This window comes from Apostichopus japonicus, chromosome 9 (assembly GCF_037975245.1).
Source record: "Apostichopus japonicus isolate 1M-3 chromosome 9, ASM3797524v1, whole genome shotgun sequence".
NCBI lineage: Eukaryota > Metazoa > Echinodermata > Holothuroidea > Aspidochirotida > Stichopodidae > Apostichopus > Apostichopus japonicus.
In genome coordinates, this window is record NC_092569.1 from 18410011 (window position 1) to 18430243 (window position 20233).

At 34.6% G+C, this 20233-nt stretch overlaps 2 protein-coding genes, 1 long non-coding RNA gene and 1 pseudogene across 3 annotated transcripts in view; 2 read left to right on the forward strand and 2 right to left on the reverse strand.

The window, feature by feature from the left end:
* Window positions 1-20233, forward strand: part of LOC139974236 (fibrinogen-like protein A) — a 77133-nt gene that overhangs the window by 38293 nt on the left and 18607 nt on the right. The window lies entirely within an intron of this gene.
* Window positions 296-10818, reverse strand: LOC139974224 (uncharacterized). Its single transcript, XM_071981229.1, has 8 exons — window positions 10689-10818; window positions 7198-7243; window positions 5848-6017; window positions 5012-5276; window positions 4203-4417; window positions 3642-3944; window positions 2635-2902; window positions 296-1048 (listed from the first exon to the last, which is right to left on the reverse strand). The coding sequence occupies exons 1-8, from the start codon at window positions 10776-10778 to the stop codon at window positions 804-806; spliced, it is 1602 nt and encodes a 533-aa protein (XP_071837330.1). The 5' UTR covers window positions 10779-10818; the 3' UTR covers window positions 296-803.
* Window positions 13633-17691, forward strand: LOC139974243 (uncharacterized). Its single transcript, XR_011795425.1, has 3 exons — window positions 13633-13771; window positions 16804-16843; window positions 17536-17691. It is a non-coding gene; the product is annotated as an uncharacterized lncRNA (long non-coding RNA).
* Window positions 17330-17428, reverse strand: LOC139974599 (U2 spliceosomal RNA; annotated as a pseudogene).

The window sequence follows — 20233 nt, forward strand, 5'->3', positions numbered from 1 at the left end:
ATAACAACAAAATCATGGTGTCAACTTAAATGGCAATGATATGTTTTGGTAATTTCTTTTCTATATCAGAGGCCCTGTAAAACACGTGGATGAATTTATCACCATATTCACACACTCAGGCACAAACCTCATCAAAGTAAAAAGCATTCTTTGGGTAACTGTTTTTTAGCTAAAAGATAGCACATTTATATCAGTCAGTAAATGGTTGTTGGTGTTAATCATTTGACAGAGAGTATGATGAAGTTATATAAAGAAGAAGACAACAAATCATAATTTATTCTTTATTTGTTCATGATTATTTATTTTAACAGATTTGTCACATGCCAAATTGGTTGTTATTCAGTATTGTCAAGTCTTTACCTCACTAGTTTATCTTTATAAAATCGTTATCCACAGTGATTCAGAAGTGGCCAACACGCAACCTTTCCCAATGAAGTCGAACATTTATCTAAATTCTAAATATATTCAGAGAACTACTACAATTCCCTCCTTGTTCTATTACTCTTCAAACGTTTCTGTAAATACAAAACCTCGCTAACTCTTTTGTCTTGTCCTGATAGTTTTTTTTGTTATTTGTAATACTCTGGCCAGCGAGGTTCATCGAAACTAATGCATCAAACGTACAGAATATTTGAGGATTTTAAATCTTTACAGTAGGGTAGACTTTAGCACAAAACTAGTTGCATTATGGAATCACTGTTGAATTAGTTACTCACATTATAAGTTAAGGACGATTTGTGGACGAAAAACATCCACAAAATGTATTTTGTACGTCTTGTTCGCTTGGTGTCTTCAAAACTTCATCAGGTTCGAGGCCGTATTTTCATTTCTGTTGACTTTATGTTATAATAACCACCGGGGAAATTATACCAATAGATGGTAAAAGATCCAGTGTAAGGTGCATTGAGGTCACAATAATAATAATAATAATAATCGTACCACCATGCACTACTAAAATAATCGGCATAATCATAATAAGAATAACCATCGTTGTCCTCATCTTGTGTAGAGAATTCAGCACCATTGTGATAACGCATAGCGTCGTAACCTAGGTAAGGAGAAAACAAGAGTGTATGAAATCATGAACAGTTATAGAACAAAATGATGGCGATAATTGATTACAATTTGATAGTATTATAAAAGATTGACTGGTCATTTCATGGAGCTATTAATTATTAAAATCTGACAGTTTGCTATCCTTATTATCTTTCTCTTTTTTGTTGTACCCACGAGCTGCACTCTGTATGAGTTGTTGTGTAATATTGTGACAGGGTCAAAACATGTAATCGCGCATACATATTAGCATTTTGAATGCGTAATGCTAGATTGAGGACATACGGTGTGTACGGTGAGTACGATGTGGACATATCGACTGATATTTTCCTCCAATTTTTGTTAATGGACTAATATTTTGTAGGCAAAAACACACCCTTGTGTGATGATACTGTGATCGTGTGTTCGGTATAGCTATCGTCATGAGCCACTGGAGGTACTTGACATAAGACATCGGTTGAACACGTACTTGTTTTTCGTTCATTATATAGAACTAAAGGAAATTATTATTTTTTTATATTATAATTGTTCTGTATATCGATGATGGTGTGACATTACGCCGGTTTTTATTTACTTCCATTCGGGATTAAGTTTTCAGTTACACCACTCTGGATAATCTAAAATGAATAACCTCTCTCTCTCTTGATAAATCACTTTGCTATATCTAACCATTGTAAATCAAAGTTACAATATTTTGGAAGATGATATCGCTAGACTATTGGTTTATTGTTTTCCTTCTGACATTGGAAAGCTAATTTAAAAATGACAGGTTGCAGCCGTTACAGATTAAAATTACAATGTTCTCCCAATCACAAAGAGGATATTTCATATCAAATTTTTATGTTTACATTTATTTCCCCTATATATATATATATTTTTTTTGGGGGGGAGATAGAGGCTGCACTGCATCAACATTTTAAGAATCTGATAGCATCATCTTACAACAGCACACCTAAATGGCCATATCCATTTGACATTTGTGATCGTGGAGCTCCATGTATTTTACTTCACACTTCTTGCTGGTATTCCCTGTCATATACACTGGGTTGTTACGGTATGCTAAAAAAATACATATGTTCAGCCTGGCCAATTCAATTTGGTGAGAAGCTACGACGAACAGTGACATTTGAAATAAATATCTTCGAGGTTTATCCATCATTCGCCCGATCTTGGATGCATCCAGTCATCTCGATGCAGTGAAATTATGTTTAATTGACGTTGTTACGTACAATGACATGTTAATATCATCGCCTAGTTTAATATACAGCACATATAGCTACTATCGTACGTATGATATTGCTTCTTTTTAATTTAAGGTTAATAGTGGATTCTCATTGGAGTTTTTGCTTTCTCTGTCAATCTTTAAAGCTTCTAGCTTGTGGTAGTTAAAGTTTATAGCGAAAACGCCAAAACTAAAGACCTTATATTGCTAATCACTTTGTCATTATCATGTAGTGAGTACACATTTTTCATATAACCGCTGAAAGAAGTCCTCTCAATCATAGGTCATTTAGCTATAATAGTATTTGACTACCAGACACACCAGATTATTAATGTAGTTGGGAAAGAAGAAGAACTCACCTACTGTACTGGAAGAGTCATAACCACTGACGCTGAGTAAGTAATTAGTTCCCTCATTGCCTACGCTGAAGGAACTGTACTTAGCATAGTAATGTTCTCCAGATTTGGAAACAAAATCTATTCTTAGTTCATATTGGGTTTGGCTCGTCAACGCTGCAAGTTTGTCATTGCCAAGCCAGAAATTTCTATCGATGTCGCCGAAACCATCTTTGTAATCGTCCCAGTATAAGAAAAAGTCGACACTACTATCAACACGGCGTTGAAAAACCTGTAAGTTCAGTAAATAAAAGAAGGACTTAATCATGAAAAAAGCTGGTTATCGATCTCGAATGAACGGTAACTATTTTGCTGCAAGGGTTATCATACATTTTCATCAACTTGGTATTAATGCAGATGCAAAAGTCAAAAATATTTCATTGCTTCTCCAACGGTACAAGTGGAGCTTGTATTTTCATGCATATGATGAAATGAATTTAGGATCGAATTTCGATTTGGATATCTCTTCATTCAAAGCAGTTTCTTTTTAAATAACCACGCACAAGACATGTCTAGGCAACTACAATTGTACATTAGTAAATATAACTCCATTAATCAATCGCTATAATTATCGTCTATATAGTACGAAATATACATGACTTTCCAATTTGATCGAATATAATCTAGACTTACTTTAAATAATACTTATGATAAAATAAAGAAATATTCATACCAGAAATGTTTCCATGATACAGGAAACACAAATCAATCAAATTGATAGACCCTCAAATCCACTATCCCAGTTCCCTTACATTAAGACAGGAACCGCTTTAGACTAAGTTTCAAAGTTAACAACCTTTTTGGTGAGATTTAATATATTATAGCGTCCATATGGACCACTGTATATCCTTCTATAATCAGTTGTGAACTTGATAAGAAGTGCAACAATGGCTACGATATTTAAATGAATGGAACGTTACCAATATTCATCCTTGAAATAACAACACATGCATGGACAATCAGTTACGTACCAACCAGCCTCCTCCATCTGTGACATCGCATGTGACCTGAAATGGCACATCTTGCCCAGCTGGTTGTATACTTTGGATGCTATTTGATATTTCTCCTCTAAATCCACCACAGTCTGGGGAAGTGGCTTGAGTACACAGGACTCCGTCCCCCGTGTACCCTGTGTTACAGTAACACTTTAATATACCTCGTCGTTCCTCACAGTTAGCATTGGGACTGCACCGGTATGTATCGTCACAGCTTAACAGACCGCTGTTGCAAGAACATCGTTTGGTACAAGAAGGGTTCACATATACTTCACCTTCCTAACGAGATAAAACGGTGAGCGTTTCAAGTAGATACATGATACTAATATCCTTCAATGGGAATACCCAATGTTTCATGTCGAGGCATTATGAACAGTTATAGGTGACATTCCTTCATAAAATTAGAGCAGCTGCAGGGTAAAGGTTTTACGTTTTTAAAATTTATCATTTCACGCACTATAATAACTGTTTTGTTCCGGCTTTTCTTCTCATTGTAAATTAGTTTGATACGTAAACATTTAGGAAATGGTATCTTACCGCTAGGACTACTCCTTGGCCTTTCTCCGCTTCCTCTATGAAGCAACCACAGTCCTCTCTAGGTATACAGTCTTCCCCGTCCATCAAGAACCCATCGGGACAAACGCAAGTGGGTGTGCTAGAGCATGATTCGGTGCATGTAGGATCGGCGCATGAACCTTCGCATTTACACCTGTTGAGAACCTTGTTGGTGGGACACCACTCGATGCATGGGTCTGGAATAGTAATAACGATTAAGTTACGACATCAAAAAGGAAAGCCCTATGCAAAGTGTACGATGATCTTTGATCTCAATAACACATCATGTTCATAAATTATCATTTGATATTGTATAAAAATGCGAAACATGCTTCACAGCTTAAATGACATATCTAAATAAACCAAGGAAATAAATAGCAAACCGCTCTCTGCCCTTACTAGATGAACAAAATACATCGATTTATGAAGAAACTATGTCTGAGCTAAGTGCTTGATAGCAGTGGCGAACAACGTGCTCATTAAAGTAAATTTACAGGCTGCAAAATGAATATTAAATATTACTACGAGCTCATTCATCTAAAGATACCTTGGTTAATGGCATGGATGTCAGGTTGGTTCAGGTGGGAAGTATATCGTTAGTAAGCGAAACATTCCCGCTCTGTATGGCAACGCAGGTCAAACATATTAATATCATCGAATTATTGAAACATGTGTGAACAGCAAAAATCGCAATATTTTAATTTCACTGTTTAACGGTTAGCAAACATATTAAATGTCACTTCGGGCGAGAAACGTGTCCAGTTAAGAAGTGTATCAGTTTAATAACCCACCTGTTGTTCCGGTATACTCTCCAGTGCTAACCAGTTTGTAATGACTGAAGCTGTCACTGATGCGGAAAGTTTCATACGTCACGAAGAATGAACAACCGGATTCTGTAGTTATATCCATGCGGAGCTGATATTTCCTCTGATTGGTGATGTAGGATATCTTCTCATTGCCGAGCCAAAATTCATGAGAAAGGAAACCAAAACCGTTTTCATATTCGTCCCACGTACGATTGAAGTTGATTGAACTATCCTTTCGTCTCTGTATGACCTGTAGAAATAATTTGAGACATAAAAATATCAAACTGATTGAATTGCAAGACCGTTAGTTATTAACTGTAAGACTAGTGTGAAACAAAAGAAAGGCAAAACTATACTGAAACATGGAACAAACAACCTGCAGGAAGAGAAGAATGAGATAATATAAACAAATTAAAATCACTTACAAACCCCACCAAATGTATATTGATGCGAATACTATATAAATATTACCAATATATGAGTTGTGTCATCTTCGCCAATTTAGTATTCTTATTGAAGTCAGGAATATGTGGAAAGTATTAAAACGTATTGGAAAAACATGTAGGAATATAAATATGGTGCAGACTGCTTTTGCGAAAGAGCATGACAGATGATTCGACCAACCTCTTTTTGTAAGACATAAATATTGTGTAAAGCTTGCCGAGCCTACTGTGTAACATCAACTATATATTAGTACATCATAATAATATGAACAGTTCTGTAGTATGAGAAATGTATTATTTCAACAAGAATAATTTCAATTGTGGTGATAAATCTTGCAATGTAAATAAAATATTCACAGTATAAAATACAACACCTACCGTCCATCCACCATCACCTAGACTGTTGTTGCAAGATACTTCAAAAGGTTCAGGATAGCCGTCTGGTTTGATGACGTAAACACCATCGTTTCTAGACGATGGACATTGGCTTAGCACTTCATGGCAGTCTCGTGGATATTCAGCACGTTGGTAGAGGAAAAACGATGACGCTAAAAGGAAAAGGTAACACAACATAAGCATAACTTACATCAGGCTAAGAGGTTTCATAACTCCGGAGACACTTGTGTGACAACAGAGATCATATAGCCTACCTTCAGTGTTTACTTTGTCAATGTTCACAACCACTTGCGTCATTTCCTGATCACGTTATAAAAGTTTGGCATGGGCAATTGCGAAGATGTGATTTTAAAATCTAGTTACTATTACTTACTGGTCTGTACTATTTCAAACATTTTCCATTTTTTTTTTAAATGAAGTCACTCGTTTTGTCTTATATCCCTGAAAAATTTGGTAAGTTAAGCATTTGAATAATACATAGCAAATTAAAAACCTCATTTTAAAGACGATCAATATTTTTTAACGAATTTCGTTTCCTATACATCATAATTTTCATACACAAAAAAGTACTAAAGTAAACAAATTATCTTTAAAAAAATTAAAACTCTTTGAAGCTACATAGTGCTTATTATACTCACAATGTTATGTTAACAACATATGATATATTTGAAGATACTCCCCAAACGATTTGTATATCTTATACGTTCATAATTGTTTGGAAATTCTCCAAATGTTATGATATAGTTGTATCTTAAAGACAGACAATATTACTTTCACTCGTCTTTGGAAATTAGCTTGTGGTTGGGGCAATGGGGAAGGAGAATGGAGAGGGGAGAGGATATACGGGTAAGAAAATGCTACAACGTTGTTAACGTTTTGAAGTTTTTAATATGATAGATATTAACATGATAGAAATGCTACAATGTTGCTATAACGTTGCTACAACGTTGTTAACGTTATGAAGTTTTTGATATGATAGAAGGTAAAATGAAACATTCTTTAGAATTAACATTCTTTAGAAATTAACATTCTTTGAAGTTACATAGTGCTTATTATACTCACAATAGTTATGTTAACAACATATGATATCTTTGACGATACTTCCCAAACGATTTGTTTATCATATACGTTCATAATTGTTTGGAAATTCTCCAAATGTTATGATATAGTTGTATCTTAAAGAAAAACAATATTATTTTCACTCGTCTTTGGAGGTTAGCTTGTGGTTGGGGCAATGGGGAAGGAGAAGGGAGAAGGGAGAGCAGATAAGAGTAAGAAAATGCTACAACGTTGTTAACATTTTGAAGTTTTTAATATGATAGAAACACTTACTTAACGTTTGGTCTCCGTAGTCACTAATGCTCCTTTGACGTTCCGGCTAAAATAAGGTCAAAAATATGTATTAACAATGATCGTCCAATAAGGACAGGGTACAATTATATAGTAAAATATGTCAACGTTACATTTTTCTTATTTTCCATCGTCCTATGTTTAGGTTAGTCCTACTTTTTATTTTATTTTCTCATCTATAAATTGCAACATTTCACATGGCTGTTTGTTATTTTAGTACAAGTTAGAGAAGAGTTATTGACGCAGTCATGTATCTGTATTAGTAGATAGCTGCCGTTTGTTGAAGACAAAAAGAAAAACAATATAGATACGACAAAGTTTGTTTGAGTTGTAGAGGAGTATGACAATAAATACGATAAGCAGTTTAAATTTTTATGTGAATTCAGGTGAATATTGAAGATTAAAAGTAATCCGATAAAGATGTCACTTCTCTCAGTACAAAACACAAACGATGAAAGTTTAGGTTTGAGTTTAGCATTGTCTTGAAAACACATTATGTTTTGTTTTAATATCCCATATATTCAGAGTGTTTTTATGCCCATCAATTTGTTCTAGACAATGAACATTTACTATATGCCCATTAGGTATCACGTTCTTGATATGAATTTTATAGTTTAAAACATTTTTTTTTGAAGAAGACCTATTGGTTAATAAAGATTTGGTTCTAATGTATAATAACGTTCGATAAAATTTTTGTAGAAAACATAATTATATCAAAGAACCGTTAGAATCTTCATAATAACATATTTTTCTCGTAAATTGTTTAATTTAATTAATTCACATGAACAAGTTCATAAAAATACTTTGCAAATTTCACATCTGCATTATGTATTCGCAAATTTGGATTACATTGAAATTGTTCTTTCTACTGGCAATGAGAAAGTATATAACCTTTACACACATTAAATGATCGGGATTATTGATAGAGCAAATTCTCTTTTGATATCATGCAGCTGTTTGGGATAAATCTGACAAAGATGAAAATTTGTGGCAACAATGAACTAACAACGACATCAGCGATTAAATCAATTGACAATTCTTACAACAGCAACGTTTGGATGAGTAAAGTTAGTATATCTTTTGATTTTCTTTATTGTCATTGTCCATTTACATTAATTTAGTATACAACCTAAATAAATTATACTAGTTAAGTAGTTAATTAAGTCCACAGCGTATTTAATCTAACGGAATTAGAACAATTTTTTTTAATCGACTATGCATCTTTAGAACTTACGAAACATTCTATGAAAAGGTAGATTAAACATGTTTGCCAGCCACCGAGAACGCTTTTTGATATTACAAAGAACAAAATGTACACAATACGCTAATCGATTGACGTTTATTGCAGCGGTTTGTTAACCTTTAGTTTTTCATCGTTAACTTTAGAGAAGAAACTACCTCTAAGAAAATGCTATCACTATTTCGTAATTTAACTAAGTATTTTGTAGAATTGTTAGCTTAAACATTGTCCTTTAAATTTTGAAAAACGTTGTCTGGGCATAGACGACGACAGGCATTTATCAATTATCATGTAACTAAAGTAACTGTTCACGACATTAAGGTTGACTTAATAATGATATAACAAAATGTATTGTCTTATAACTAAGAGTTGACTTGACAACATGACTTGAACACTTATTCTAAGTTCAAAAGCAGGCATCCTGTGTAATGACTTTTTCAATAAAATTGTTCACAGAATAATTTAAAAAAAAAATCATTAACTACTTCGATACGTTATCATGATATTTCGACAAGTTTTCTAAGTTCAAGAGTTGGCATCCTGAGCAATGACTTTTTGCAAAAGACTACAACGGTACATTATCATGATTTCCCAATAAAGTAAATCAAGAAGAATTTTGGTGACAGAATATTTAACTGCGTTCCCAGAGACAGAAATGACTATTGTTTTAGAAAGATTGTGTGTTTCACCAAATAAGTGAAACTCAAAGAAAATGGCTCTTTCATATCCACTGGGTGTTTGTAAAATAAAGTTAAAGTTTTCAAAAAGGCATATGTTCGTCAAAGCTGAATATTCTCACATGTATCTATTCAAAATCGCACCGCCTGAATCTTCGATATCTCCAAATGACGGACAGAAAAAGTACTGTTGTTTTTGTTTTTTACTCGTTAGTAAATGTTAGCAAACCAAATCTGCGTTGTCAAGATTTCTCTTTTGTTGAATATTTTGTAACATTTTCATGATGCGAAATAGCGGAATTTAAATATATGTACATCAACATATTAAAACAACGTGTCAGAAGTAGAGTCAATTTTTTTCCCTATAATTAGCAGGTGTCTACGAAAAAGTCTAGACTTTACAAAGTAAAGTCAGTTTATGGGTCGGATCGGGATTTTCAAGATTAAAGAAATTTATTGATTAAAGCACTTAATCATAACTAATCTAAGTGTAAAAATTACAACGTAAGCATTTGGTAAGATGAAATGTTAGTTGTGTAAAAAATGTCGTTGAATAGTATTTATTCAGTAACTCTCCCATTGCCATCAATATAGACATTTAAACAAAAAAAAGGACAAATAACAATCTTAGGCTATATGAATATAACATTTTTATTTTATGTGGATAAGGAAAATTTAGTTATTAAATGATATATAGATCAACCTTAGATTTCAACTGAAGTAGCCGTAAAGTAGAAAGTCTCGGTTTAGCCGTGTAAATGTTAATTAATCAGTAAATAAGTAGAAAAAAAGGTGGTTAGATTATCGGTTGGAGCATTACAGACATACTTTAGTAAGACAAGTAGACAGTGGTCATTGCTTTAACGTTCTAAACCTCTTCAATTCATTTTGCTGTTAGATTAGCCTATATAAAAGCAACGATTTTCTATGGTATTTATAGGTATATTATTTTAATATTGAATTTTTCTTTCGATTTCCTCCGTGTCTGTCAAAATATAACGTTTCTATAACAACGCCACAAAAAAAAGCGCAATAATTCAAGTATGTTAAGTATAAATCGCGGCTAACTAAGATACTCCGCATTTTTTTGTTTTCAACGACAATGTATTTTACTGTTCACAGTGTGTCTATATTTCGCAGACTAAATTTATATGAACTAATGATATGTACTTCAATTGAAAGAATCCGTCTGATGGTTTCTTGAACAGAGTCATTATTATAGAAATTAAGGGAATAATGTAAAATATACCCGTTTGGTAAATGTGTTCTATGTCTACTGCTTGATTAACTAATAGAAAACTCAAAACGCGAAACGATAAATTTACAACCAGTACGTGTGCCTTAATCGAATTCGACTTTTTTATTACCGCAAGTTAGCATTTTTGAAGTAATATTTTTAACTCTTAGATAGATCAACTGAAAGTAAATCGCTAACAGAGAGTGTAACAAGGTTTAACATTGCAGATCGAAAACAATCAATTGAGTACTGCTTAAACATCGAAACGGTAACTTTACAGATGTTAAACTGAAATATAAAATAAGAGGAAAAAACTTACCTCTCCTTGAGAAGACACGCTGCTGGAAATGAAAATGATGAGAAACAGAGAGGTTAAACCCCCACGATGTCTTTTAAACAAGGACAACATGATAACAAGTTACCTCTTGCTATTTAAAGTTGGAATGAATATCGAATCCATACTACAACAAGTTAGCTAGATACGAAATTATCCGGAATTGTACAGTGTTGCTAGGGAACCATTCTCATACTCATTCGTCTAGACATATTATTATGATATTAGTATTCCTGTCAGGGGCAGTCGGTGTAGCTCACGTGGTTTATGTTCAGATTCCATGGCACCTTTACAGTACGGTACAAGTTAATGCCTTAAAAGGTATTGAAATGATGCAAGACCATACGTCATATTTAATTTTATTTCTTGGCATCGTTAAACTACACAAATAAAGCAATTATAACAACCTGGCATGACAATTTTGTAATCTAATTAACGGTGCATTAACTAATATTTATTATATTATAGGCGAAGAACTGATGACCTAAAATGCAGTAGGACGTCTGTGGGATTTGAGGTCTGAAAGTGAGGGACAAACCTGCGGGAGGGGTCTAAGGGGAGGCGGTGAATTTGATAAATCACAAATATGTTATATGTTACATCCCATTACTAGTTGTGTATTTGAAAATGCAATCATGCAATCTGCATAAATGTGTTGCCAGATTCATTTAGCAATTTAAAAAGTAACAATTGGTCAATGTTACCTGTGGAGTTGACTAATCAACAAGTGACCAAGACTAAGTGAGAGAGATGTATGAGTCATTGATAGCAGCAGTTCTGGAGGAAGGCTCACTTGTGTGGAATGATGCATAGAACCATATGCCACAGTGACCAGGGGGGTAAGAAGCTTCCAAAAAGTGGGGGCACAACATCAGAGGGGCAATTTCTCATTCCACAACCACTACTCGTCATGCTATAATCCGATGCACACCTGCCATATCACTTACATATATATATGATGTGTTAGTATGCTATCAATACTATTATGGTGCACGTGAGTAATTCAAATAAAATATAAACATTAACAAAGGCTCAAGATATCCAAAGACAGTTCTTCATCAAAGGGGACATTTTAAATGCCAGTAGGGCACATTTGCTATTTTGGGAAAACGTGCCCCCAGTGCCCCCCCTCCACCCCGACTCCTACCCCCTGTCACAGTCACATTGGTAGTAGTAGTAGTATACTAGTACCAGTGCGTTTCGGATCGAAAGAATAATCGTCACAGTGGATCCATCTTTCTTATAGCCTGTGTAGTGACATATAAAGCAGTATAAACGTATCGTAGACTTGTCAGTGTTGCTGTGGTATACCGATCGAATCCGATAAAAACAAAACACAAGGTATGGGGAAAAGTTGGGGAAGGGGGTGGGGGCAATTTCCCCCTTGCCCCCTGTTATCCCGCCACTGCAGTATGATGAGGTAATAAACTAGCGAAATGAAATTAACTTTTTCTTGAATTCAATAAATCTCTTTCGTTGATTCGACATCCATACTTGTTTATTATTGTAAATGTATCATATTTCAACTAAAATAAATCATTTTAGTGATCCTAATTCCCCCATCGAAAACTACATATTTTCTTCTATTTTAAACAGGCACACTTGTTATTATACATTCTTGTTAATGCTACGGTAATTATTCGTAGTTGCCAATACTATAAAACTTATTAAAGCCTTAATTTTTGCAGTGCATGGCTTTTTCACTGTGGGTTTCCTGTTTTTTTGTCTTTTTTTATTTGTTTTATTGCCAACTCGGTCACGCCGCTAAGAAGTGTCTGAGGGAAATTCAATAGTTTTCTTTAAGTGTTATGTGTTACACGCCCAGGATAAATTGTATTTCCTCGTTCCTAAAAAAAAAAACAGGTAAGTGTTTTTTTTTATAAGGTGCCAGGTAAAGAAAAAATATCGACAGATAAATATCTATCTATATATATATATATATATATATATATATATATATATATATATATATATATATATATATATATATATATATATATATATATATGGATGGATGGATGGATGGATGGATGGATGGATGGATGGATGGATGGATGGATGGATGGATGGATGGATGGATGGATGGATGGATGGATGGATGGATGGATGGATGGATGGATGGATGGATGGATGGATGGATGGATGGATGGATGGATGGATGGATGGATGGATGGATGGATGGATGGATGGATGGATGGATGGATGGATGGAAGGACGGATAGTTCAACTTTATCCTTCGTATGCATTATTTAACAATGAACTAGTGAATTACATTGATTTCAATTAACTGCAAGTGTCACGGTTGTTGCATGAGCTAACTCTCTCAGAACATTAACCTTCCTTAATGCTTTTCGATTAGACAATCAAACAAATTTCGACACTTTTGTGCCAAGTACATCAAACCCATCCCCCCCCCCCTTCCCCATCAATAAGTTTTAACTTGAAATGTGAAAATATGTACTTCCACATAGAGAAAACAATATTCTGAACATTCACGAACTTAGAATCACTTATATACACAATACAACCTCAGCATATATGTATATATCAAGTTAATGCTCTCATCGTTCCTAAAGTTTAAGTACAGCCTGTCCGGATGGGTTCTGTTTGCATAAAGCAAAAACATAAAGGAAAAGTGTTTTTCAACGTCAAAACAGTTCAAAAGAGTCAAAGTTATGTGTGAAAATGATTATCAGAGAATATACGGAAACTTGTTAGTCATTTAGCCTACATGTCATAATATCCATACGAGAATACTGCTGTGCACTGCAGTAGGCTACTGATTTAAGTAATTCACCCTCAGTGTGTTTAAATTGAAAGTAAAATAAGAACATTTGAATATTTTGCAATGTTTCATAAAGGCTTCGGTAGATTTTTAAACTATATTGCGGAGTGCACTGAGCTACCATTTGTATTGCATAAACCGATGTGTTTACATATTCTTTATTCATACAGCTGTTAAACTATACATAGCCTATACAACGATGGGGAAGAACTTTTGTTTCTTCTTCTCTGTGATTGTCTGGATGATGCTGACAAGTGGTTTATTATCTGTGGTTTCGGGCACGGTAGGTAGTTTGCTGTTTAATACAGGTAATACATTCATAATGTATTAAATGGGACAAACAAACCCAACCATGATCTTTGGCTCATATGAGAGAGATCTTTCTGAAGAGAAACTTGCCCAAACAGTTCCTTTGTGTGTGTCTGTTCGTTTGAGAAATATACTGATTTAATAGTCGTGTCAGGCTTCATGTCGTTTTGTAAATCTGTGATGTCATAGTTCCACTGGGATCTGAAACCTTTTACGTTCTCTCCTTTTTTTAAATATTTTTAAAGCAAAATATTGCTAATAGTGTTGATACTAAAACCTATGCAATTATTAGGTCGTGTTAAATATTCAATTTTTGTAGAACGATCAATTGCAAAACCAATCTCCAGTACAAAAGGTAAAAGTTGTAATAAATAATTTAAAAAATCAAAAATACAGCCCGGAATTCAAGTGAATCGATGCTGTCACATTTAGACAAGGCCAAGTGTTCCGCCTTGTTTGTAAAGTAACATTTACATGTTGCCAAAAATAGAATAAGTTTTTTCTTAGTTGATTCGAGAAGTTGTTCATGACAGTAGTATCTATCACTTATACCCCAACATTATGCTACGATTTGTGTCGGCGTAATATTCAATTTTAATTTTTACTTTTCCAATCCAAACAAATCAAATTTGGGACGTCTTCACCTTCGTGAAAAAAAACTAACTTCAAATAAACCCCATTATCTTCCAATGTTTGTTTGTTGTAAAGTTAGATTATATATATTACCTTTAATTTAGTACCCCGAGAAATGAGACCACGTGAAATATTAGGTATATGACATCAGTGTGTATGTTTCTCAATACTTCAATTTACAGTCATTATGTAATGATAGCTCGTTAATGATCTAAACAATGAATGTGATATAATCGGAATATTTGCTATCATGTAAATAGACATTTAAATCAAGGCCTATAGCGTTCATCTACGTACATACAAATTGTCTATTATCAATCTTATATATATATATATATATATATATATATATATATATATAAATATATATATATTAATAATATTGGACATTGATATATCACATTAACTACGGAGTTAAATATTTCTCTGCTTAATGTTATAGTGATATTATTGTGCTTCGTCGTTTTCTAGAAGCGAGTCCGTATACTTGGTGCTCTTATTGCTATCATAATTGTCTGTACTGGAGCTAGTACTTAAGGATGTGTACCTGTACTTATATTCGCGGACTGATATTCTATGAGAGTTACACAAAGCCTACACTACGCATTCACACCAGTAGAATCACTGGCTTAGTGGTACGTGACACGAAGATCCGGGGTTCGATTCCTACCTGGTGGTATGACCAAGTGGTATGACAGATTTAGAATGGACAAAACAAAATTGAAGAGTGTACATAAAAGTACAGCATTAAATGCTAACACCACTCTCTCTTAGATTAGTGTAGCCTACTCGTAGCCTACTCTTTCTCACAGCAAGAGAAGCAATTGTACTTGTAATATTGCTTATATAATGTTGTACACGAAGTGCAATTCTAGTTGCAAATACAGAAGTTCAGCAGACGCATAGACGCTAAAGAAAGCGAACTAAAATATAAATCTGGACACATTGTATAGACGAGTGATATACTCTATGGGGCCAGCGTTACTGTTACACAACAATGTATTGCGTCCGTTCCGCATGTTATGAGCTATTATAATTGGAACACAGGTCACAAAACAGAAACCTAAAGATAAATACAGTTTATGTTGTTTTCACTTTCGTATATGTACTATATTGATAGGCCTACATATCTATGTTTTCATAGTTGATGAAATTTAATATGCCTATTTTTTTTACCAAAAACATTGCTACGGCTACATTAGTGAAGCATTGCCTTAAACTCTCATCCAGGCAAATATGATGTAGGCCTAGGCCTATCTTCAACTGCCCCATGTCATAACTGGCAAATTTAAGTAGCATAGGCATATGCCTAACGTTAGGCCTACACATCCCCCCGAGTGCAGCGTAGTACAGGTCCTGGTCTCGATGATTATTTTTACTTTCGCTGACTTAGATGTACTAGGCCCATAATATATAACCAACGGTTTTCAGACGACATGTTAGATCCCAACGTCTAATCTTAGTCGTTAATTTTGGTGCAGGCTTTTCGGCTATCTCCTGTAGTAGTCAGGTTAACGTTAGGTCTAGCCTACCATAACAACATACGGTAACAAAAGGTTACATTGTACATAACATTGGGATTTGCGGCCCAGTCTAACGCTCGCTATTATTTAAGTATTGCCATATTTACATCATATTAATTACAACATGATATAAAGGTTGTCATTTTGTTACTTGGAATAAACATCAGTTCTATAAACGTATCTATCACCTCTTCACCCCCTTTTTGTGGAGAATTTTTGAGGAGATATATATATATATATATATATATATATATATATGTATATGTATATATATATATATATATAAATATATATATATATATATATATGTATAATATATATATATATATATATATATATATATATATATATATATATATATATATATATATATATATATATATATGCGTGTGTGTGTACGGAAAAATTGTTAAACAACTATACTCTACTTAGAGAACTGTTGGTTGTCGAGTGAGTTGCAACAATTAAACTAAGTGAGTGATTGGAAGTAGAACAGCCAATGTTTGGTTTTTGCAGAGCTTTCGAGCAAACTTGCTCTTCTTTAGTGCAAAATCACCTAAAATGAAGAGCTGTACATATCAGTTCCACAAACATTTATAATCCGTTCTGCTTCTTTGTTCCCTAATCCTCTTTCTGTATAGTCCATCAGTGCCACTCTTATTTATCTAACGTCACACTATGTTTGTGTTACATATTGTGTACATTCATTACAAAGCCAAGACTTGCTTTATCCATACACACACACACAAATAATATACATATATATATATATAGCCTATATATATATATATATATTCATACATAAAATTAAATTGACCTTACAGACTGTAATATTTTACTTTACTTACAGAACGCTCACAAAGCAACAGAAGATGAATATTCTAGAGGAGGTTAGAGTTTTTCATCTTAAGTTCAAACCAATTCGATTTCTTTTCGTTATCATAACATACCAACCTATGAATAATTTCATTGAAATGTTCTTGTTTTCATTTTTGTTAACACACTACCGATGGTACAATACCGTACTAGTCAACGTTACTTTACGTGGAGTAGCCCTGTCCGATCATTATTAAATTTTGAATACGCTTGTTGCATTAAGTTATCTGTATAGGTTCTAAAAAATAAAATCTTTATTGAGACGAAGTTTTCTTGTAATGTTCAGTTCACTTCGAATCAAGCACTTTCTAATTCCATATGTTAGCTAGGCTGTTGTCGAATATTTTGATCAGTAATGACTAAAAAGGGGAGTTTGTAAATACTAGAGCACATAAACGTTAATATACTTTTTAAGAAAAAGTCGCCCAGGAAAGAACCTGGGCACGAAAATCAAACTACCGAACGACTGATCCGCTCTCTACCCCAGTCCCCTTGCATCGAGACTGTGACTGTGTGATCATCGTCGGGTGTGCATCACCATTTCCCTGGGAAGGGAACAGATACTACACATAATCTTAGCCAAAAGGCCGAGAAGCGATCATTAATGTTAACGTTAATATTACCTTCCAAGTTATCACTGCCTGTCCGAGTACGAGGTGCACCCTGAAGTTAAGATTACAAAGTGTACTACTCTGATTTCTTTCAGGTTTTGATTTCTTTTACCAAGATCTTGAGTATCGGAGAGATTGCAAAGCGGTTATTGATCGTTGTCATGGTCAACCGGCTCTATCCGGTGTCTACCAAATCAAGCCAATCGGAACGAGTAATCCTTTTGAGGTATTTTGTTACAACTCGATTGATGACGGAGGCTGGACAGTAAGTGTAGCTCACAGACCTCTACCAAAACCAAAAAAAAGAGAGATATTAATAAATTAATTCTATTTTCGAAGATCAATGGGCTTTTGTTTCGAAACCCTGAGATCCCATGTCACGACGACTGATAAACTGTAACTATGACGTGAAACAAAATCCGAAAGAAAACTTTAGTAAAGTCAGAAAAATCATCAATAGTGGACCACGATTAAGAACAGGCTATCCAAAATGGCGATCGACTGAGGATATGAGTGATTTTATGATGAACGTTGCAACAAAGTGATATTCCAAACCTTGAATAGATATATATGTACGTATAATCACTATAGATTATTCTAGACAACTCTTGCCATATATTTTAAACACATATTTCACTATATCAAGTGTAAACTATCTAAACTCCTTCTCTCATTAGAAAATTTGTTTCTATTTTTTCGAAGATAATACAACGCCGTTTGGATGGCTCAGTTGATTTCAATAGATACTGGCGTGACTACAAAGACGGGTTTGGATTCCTTAATCGAGAATTCTGGCTTGGAAACGATAAAATATCTCAAATGACAAATCAGAAAGATTATGAACTTCGTATTGATATAACTGATCTCTTCGGAGCTTCTTTCTTTGCCAAGTTTGACCTTTTCAGGATTAGTAATGAATTTTCGAGGTATAAGTTAGTGGCTATCGATGGTTACAACTCTTCCATTAGTACAGTAGGTTGGTATACAGATTCTACTACACTATATCGAAATCAAGAAAATGAAACGTTTAATTTAAACTTGAGTTCTAACAAATATTCCCTTATTAACATCCACATTGCCATTCGATATCAGATACTTATTAATCGGATATATAGACAACAAAAACATAATATGAACGATTAGCCTTCACTTTGTGACTCACAAGTTAAATTTACAATAAAGGTTGTTCTGATTTAGCTTAATGTATTTCTTTAGTCGCTGAAAGCCCCAGAAGATGTAGGATTCTTCTCTCGTGGCCACCTTTAAGCCCCAATAAACATATCAGAAAGAGGAATTTATTTGTTGTGGAAAGGAACGTATTCCAAGACCGAAAGCTGTAATGCTTTTAGACAGTTTTCTGGTAGCTGTGGTAACTTAGACAGAAAAATGCATTCCAGAGAGGAATTTGGTCATGTATTTTCAAGCCCCTGTATGGGTCCATGGGCATAGCCTCGGAAGGCGTAACACTTTGTTAGCCCAATATTACCCAAATCTTAAATATTTGAGCGTAAAGGAGAGTGTTTAATAATTCTGCAGCTAACCCAGGGGTGAGGGGACGGGTATCATGATAAGGGTAGGGGAAACCCCAGCTCCCACCCCTTTGTACCAATACAGATCCAGTGTAGTGATTGAAATCGAATCTGTCTCATGTGTTTACAGGTTATCATGGACTGCCGTTGCAAAGGAACAAATTGTTCAGTACACGTGACCAGGACAACGACGGCTGGGATGACTTCAACTGTGCTGAGCGTCATATGGTGGATGGTGGTATAGCAATTGGCATAACTTTCGTGTCAAAAGCACATGCCAAACGCGTGGACACATTGTGATTATTTTGCTACTGGCGATGGCTGTGTTATTTGTTCTGTGACTCAACTGAAGGAGTCTACGATAGTCGGGCTCGTGGAACGAACATCCACTGGACCAACCTTGATGGAGACGAGATCGACTGTGGGATTAAATATACAGAAATGAAAATAAGGCCACTAGGTTAGTAAAAGAGGAAATCAGTATATGGCTGTGATAGAGACAGGGAGGGTACAGTATAGCGGATTTACCAACCAACCGCCCCCCCCCTTTCTCTTGTGCCATTTGCACGTGGGTCATATAAATGTGGGTCATTAGGATAAAGTTCTTCAAGTTGTTTTAGTTTTATTTACTGAGGAAACTCGTATCTTCCTACAGTGTTATAACATATAAGGACAACGAAAACGGGAGGAAACGTTGTATCATCTCAACACTGGGAGCATTTTTTATTTTCAAGACTCGGGTTCAGATGTTCAAAGTAGGTAACGTGGATATTAAGCCATGTGATAGTGCAAAAATCTAGGGGTTCATCTTGACAGCAACATATCAATGGACATTCATATTGGAAAAGTTTGCTCTAGGGCGTACCATGGACTCTATAATATTCGTCAGATCAGAAAATTCCTGGATAAGGAATGTACTAAAACTCTTATTAATGCTTTGTAATTAGTCATATTGACTACTGTAATGCACTCATGATTGGTTTACCTGATTATAAGCTTCGAAGACTTCAAATGGTACTTAATGGAACCGCTCGGTTGTTTTACGCTCTTCCTAAATGTTGTCACATTACTTTTACTTTAGTCTCTTCATTGGTTACATGTTCAGCAGCGGATTGAATTTAAATTAATCTTGCAAGTATTTACATGTTTGAAAGGTCTTGCACCTAAGTATTTATGTGATATGATCGCGGTGAAGTCTAGTTCTTACTCTTTGCGCTCACATTCTCAAATCACCCTGCATGTTCCTCGTATCAATCATAATACG